This window comes from Sinocyclocheilus grahami, unplaced genomic scaffold, assembly GCF_001515645.1.
Source record: "Sinocyclocheilus grahami isolate Dianchi unplaced genomic scaffold, SAMN03320097.WGS_v1.1 scaffold1960.1, whole genome shotgun sequence".
Lineage (NCBI taxonomy): Eukaryota > Metazoa > Chordata > Actinopteri > Cypriniformes > Cyprinidae > Sinocyclocheilus > Sinocyclocheilus grahami.
Window position 1 is genome coordinate 101,085 of NW_015507139.1, and position 5,486 is coordinate 106,570.

Genomic DNA, 5,486 nt, shown 5'->3' on the forward strand with positions numbered 1-5,486 from the left:
AGTACCTGGATGGGAGACCTCCTGGGAAAACTAGGTTGCTGTTGGAAGAGGTGTTAGTGGTGCTCACCCTGTAGCCTGCGTGGGTCCTAACGCCCCAGTATAGTGACAGGGATACTATACTGACAAAAAAAAGCACCGTCTTTCGGATGAGATGTTAAACCGAGATCCTGACTCTCTGTGGTCATTTCAGTGGGGGTGCTCACCCTGTGGTCTGTGTGGGTTCTAATGCCCCAGTGTAGTGACAGGGATACTATACTGACAAAAAAAAGCACCGTCTTTCGGATGAGATGTTAAACCGAGATCCTGACTCTCTGTGGTCATTAAAAATCCCAGGATGTCCTTCGAAAAAGAGTAGGGGTGTAAGCCTGGCATCCTGGCCAAATTCGTCCATTGGCCTCTGACCATCATGGTCTCCTAACCAGCCCCGTATCTGCTGATTGGCTTCATCACTCTGTCTCCTCTCCACCGATGAGCTGGTATGTGGTGGGAGTTCTCTGGCGCAATATGGCTGCCGTCACATCATCCAGGTGGATGCTGCACACTGGTGGTGGTTGAGGAGGAGATTCCCCCCTTCTATGTAAAGCGCTTTGAGTGCCCAGAAAAGCGCTATGTAAATGTAAGGAATTATCATTCATTGTAAGGTGCAAAGAAACAAAATGTGATTATTTTAAAGAGGGGTGATTATTTTCTATTCCCACTGTAGGTCTGTTCATTACTTTGTACTAATGGGTTCTTCTCACCTGTAATGATGAGTGTGTGTTGTATCCCAGCATCCTGTAGCATGCCTTGCACATTCCCATTGAAAAGAGCATGTGCATGCCCTTTACCGCTGTGAGGATTTAACAAAATCAGGAACATTAATGGCCTCTTCACCTCCACTTGAATTGCTCCTGGAAAATGGATAGCAGACATGATATTTACTTGCATAGACAAAGACATGTCCTATTAAAGGTATGCAAGAAAATATGTCAGCCAATCAAGATTTTTCCCACAATTACAACGTCATTCTTTAGACAGAAGCAAATTAAATTGACAAATACTAAGAAGAACACTGATAACCCACACAGACACACATCACATTTCTTTAAATAGTTTATTTTGGACAATTATTAAACCCAATCTACTCCAGTTTCCAGTTGCACTCTGGAAGGGTGTTGGGCTTAACCAGTTTAACAGGTACAGCCGGTCCTCTCAGAGAAGGGGGTATATTATTTACACTTATTATCCATACATGCACAAACATTTTCCTTATACTGAGCAACTACCAAGTCTAATGCAGAAAATAAATATGTGCCCTTAAAGTTCCCATAAAGAAGCTTGAAAGTGTATCGGATCACTGTGGGGCATTGCCTAATGCCTATTGCAAATCTCACAAGTAATTTTTGTCTAAAGGGCAGTTTTTATGAGTTATAGTGAGTGAGTGAGTGAGTGAGTGATGTGACATATAGCCAAGTATGGTGTCCCATACTCAGAATTTGTGCTCTGCATTTAACCTATCCATGTACACACACACACACACATACAGTATTTCAATTTTTTTTATAAACAATTCTATGTGCATGAAAGTACAGTACTAAGAGAAAACATATGTCCATGCTGTAGTGTGATCAGTTGACACATTCTACTAAACTACTAAACTACTAAAAAGCTGCCATATGATTAGCATAGACCATGCTTACATGCACAGAAAAATAAAACCAACCAGGACCCCATAAACTGTTCCTCTAGAATTCACCATCAACACTAGTTTTATACAAATACTTTTTGTGACCACAGAAAAAAGCTTAAGAAGCATTTCCAGAATATGACAACTGATACTGGATGGTGCTGTGTGTGATAGTTTCCCCCCTTTCTGAGGTTCTACAAATATCGGCCGATATATCGGTCGACCACTAATTACATCATACAAAAATGTCAATCAGTGATCTTTAGCATATCAGCCTTTTCACAATCAATACAACTAAGCCATGATAAACACACATCAGAGTCTGATATTAATGGAGACTTGGGGCCACATTCAACTATTTCAGCAAACATCCCAGTATGATTTAATGCTAAACAGTGAAAGTTATAGAAATACGTTTTTTTTTTTTAGGAAAAAGGTTCCAGAAGGAAAATATATTAATTACTAGAATTTGAGAGGCTTGAAACATATTTGAAATAAAGATAGGTGTTTTACTAAGTTCTGGATTAAGTTTGACAATGATTCTACCAAAACTTATCAAAACCTTAACATTATTTTCTGCTAGCTTTTTTCAAGATAAATTAAAAATACTTTTTAATTAATAAAAGTGCAACAGCAAAAACTTAGACATTTTTTTATGTTGCATTTGTTTAGAGCTTTTTTATATAATTAAGTACAAGTCAAGGTGTGATACCAAATTGGACCTCATGGAGACCACTAATCTAGCCGCCTTGTCCTGACTACATGTGGATACTATACAGATCCATTAAAAAATTTTAAACACAGCAAGATACACATGAAAAATAAAAACATTCTGAATGTGTGGAAACTCAGCGATCTGAAGGTGAAGAGTTCATCAGAGTGAGTGCATGTATCTGTGCTTAAAGTGTATGGCAGTTAAGTGCACTATATCAGAAAGGAGTGAATGGAAAGAAGTGAGTGAATTTGGACGTTGACGTATACTGCACGTCCGATAGCTGGAGCTGTCGCACAAACATCTCCTAAGCAGCATTTTGCGCTCAGATAACATGACAATCGCCAAGCACCCTTGGGCAACTGTTATGATTACAATAGAACAAATATGTTGTTGAACAAACAAAAGTTTGTGGTGTCCAAAAATTTGGACACCACTACAAAATGGCCGACACCCAACATAGTGCACTATATAAGTGATAGGGAGTCGTTTCAGATTCAGCTATTGGTTTACTTTATCCACCCCTACAGACTAGCCTGGACTTTAGCAGTGACTTATTAGAGGTGATATGAGTATGCGGTACAACTTGAGTATGTGGACAGGCAAAGGGTAATGCATATATTTTGCACAGATGATTTTCTATCATATCATATAATAAAATACTGATTTATTATAATAATAATTATAATTATTTTCTGTGCGTGTGTGTGTGTGGTTCAGAGAGGGTGGCCCCTATTGGCCAGTCGCCACTGCTATTATGGATGTCGAGACTCAGGATTAAAGTGAAATATGAAAATAAATGAAAAGTGTCAATTGTAGGATTACATTCGGATCTGCTCATTTTTAAACTGATTTATTTTTATGCATTTATGTATTTTTATTTTATTTTATAAAAGAGGACATTCATTTATTGCTCTACTCTTGATATGTGTGTGAGATAAGAGAGATAAAGAAGGACATATGACTACTGAACTGTTTTAACACCTTGTGTAAACAACAGGAAGTGGTCAGAGCAAGGCAAATCAAGAACAAAAAAACACATTTGGATTAGGGGCATCTCAATACAACAGAAAGTGCACTTTAACCATTAGCGATTGAAGAGCTCAAGCCAAATGCTAATTGGCCTGCACCTTCAGACACCGATTAAATGTCATCAAGGGTATAATGTGATCCATTAGTAACACAATCAAAAAGAGAAAAAACATGCATAGCGAATGCTGAAACTGAAAGCTGAAATTATAAAATGCCTTAAGTAAAGTGTAAAAGTAGACATGCACATAATTATTTGAATTCATGCTAAGAAAGCTTTTTTGAATTTGAAAGAGAGAGAAAGAACACTTCCTGCTGCACTGTGATCACAACATTTGATTTGACTACTTCCCAAAATTTCAACAAATAACACCACATTTTTTGGCACTACCAAACCCAATGATTGCATTTTAGATTATATAATAATAATGATGTTTAACAAGAGTCTGCCAGGACCTGACCTGCTTTGACACTCGACACAGGACATTATATGCGTTTACAGGTGCAATATATTAATAAAAGTAGAAATATTCACTTTGCATTTTCAAGTTACAGGCATATTTAATTCATTAGTATCAACACAATGATATGGGAAAAGTTTATTTTTTCTCACATACTTTATTATATTAGGAATTTTAAACAGAGGAGGCTTAGCTAAGATCAGCATTTTATAGTTAATAAAAACGGATTTCTAGAAAGCATGTGGCCTGTAATGTGCCTTTTCCACTGAACTTTCCACCCAAAAAACATACTGCAGTGCAGATAAACTTTTATTTATTTTTTACCAGTGGCAATTTTGTATTCAAATAAACGTTCGAACATTGTCTGAATATTAATAGTTCAAACTTAAAATCAAGTAAAACTGAATGGAAGAATAACAAGCTCTTTCTAAGAAGAATTGTTGACTACTGTACGTTTAGAAAAACAACAGATAATGTCATTCATTTAATGAGATTTGATTACATCTGGCAGATTATAGGAGTCACAGGATGGTCTAATATAACCGGAAGACATCGAAAGTACATCACAGTAGTTAAAAAGTAATTTATATACCACTTGATTAAACCCAACATAAGTAAGAAAGAAAGAAAGAAAGAAAGAAAGAAAGAAAGAAAGAAAGAAAGAAAGAAAGAAAAAGAAACCTGTTTTTTGTTGTCTTTGGTGTAGAACTCTGTCCCTGATGGCTCTTGACCATCTCTGCGCCTCCTGCAGGTTCACACTCGGGTTCTGATCGGGCGCCACCCGAAAGCACTGCTCCACCCGCTGCCGAGCAACCCCATACCTCATCCATCGAGTCCTCAGTGGGTAGAAATAAGCAGAAAAATACGCTCCCACATCCGTGCTGTCATGAGACCTGTATGCCCGGCACCCGACGCAGTCACTCAGGTAATACACGACTTTTCCTCGTCCACCGAGTGCTGGGCTGATCTTTTGAACGGTGAGCTCTGTCTCAGTCAATATCAAAGAACACCGGACCTTCCTGCTTCCAGTCACCATAAATTCCCCATACATCAGAACCTGACAGATCTCTGGCTTCTTGGATTCAGTATTCTTTGAAGACATGTCATCAGTGCGCAGCGACTTTCACAAATGCACACAGTAGCCTGATCTGACTCAGCTCAATGTGGAACTGCTGCGTCCTGCTTTCTCATCCGCGATATTCACTATTCCGCATTACAGCTCGAACCCCCTAGCGATAGAAGCCGGTAACAACCTTAAATATGGTTAGAGGAGACCGGGGATGGTTGTAACATTTTTGACATTTCTGTCTGTATTTTGGAGTTCTTTTAAGGCAGTGCGTTAAAAATCTAATTCAAACTAGTTCCAAGTGTCTGATATTAAATGGTGTAGCTGTTAACTACACTAACAGAAAATGCATGGTTTAGTTTCAAACACAAGGAGTGAAATGTTACAATTCACCCAGTGAATTGGTACTAGTCCGGTTTATACCCTGGGGTGAGATGTAACATTATGATATCCACCGGGGTGAGATGTAACATTATGCAGTAAGGACTATGACAAAAAAAAAAGGATTTTGAAAGCAAAATGAAAAAAAATAAAAAAAAATAAAAAATGAAA

The 5,486-nt window shown here is 38.0% G+C and overlaps 1 protein-coding gene across 1 annotated transcript in view; it reads right to left on the reverse strand.

Annotated features, from left to right (window-relative positions):
• The window catches only part of LOC107573493 (sphingosine kinase 1-like), a 16,928-nt gene extending 11,904 nt beyond the window's left edge, over nt 1-5,024 (reverse strand). Inside the window, exons 1-2 of the mRNA XM_016259924.1 lie at nt 4,550-5,024; nt 741-890 (exon numbers count right to left, since the gene is read on the reverse strand). Of these exons, the coding sequence (XP_016115410.1) occupies nt 741-890; nt 4,550-4,970 (571 nt within the window). The 5' untranslated portion in view covers nt 4,971-5,024. The remainder of the gene's footprint in view (nt 1-740; nt 891-4,549) is intronic.
• Between the last annotated feature and the right edge of the window lie 462 nt (nt 5,025-5,486).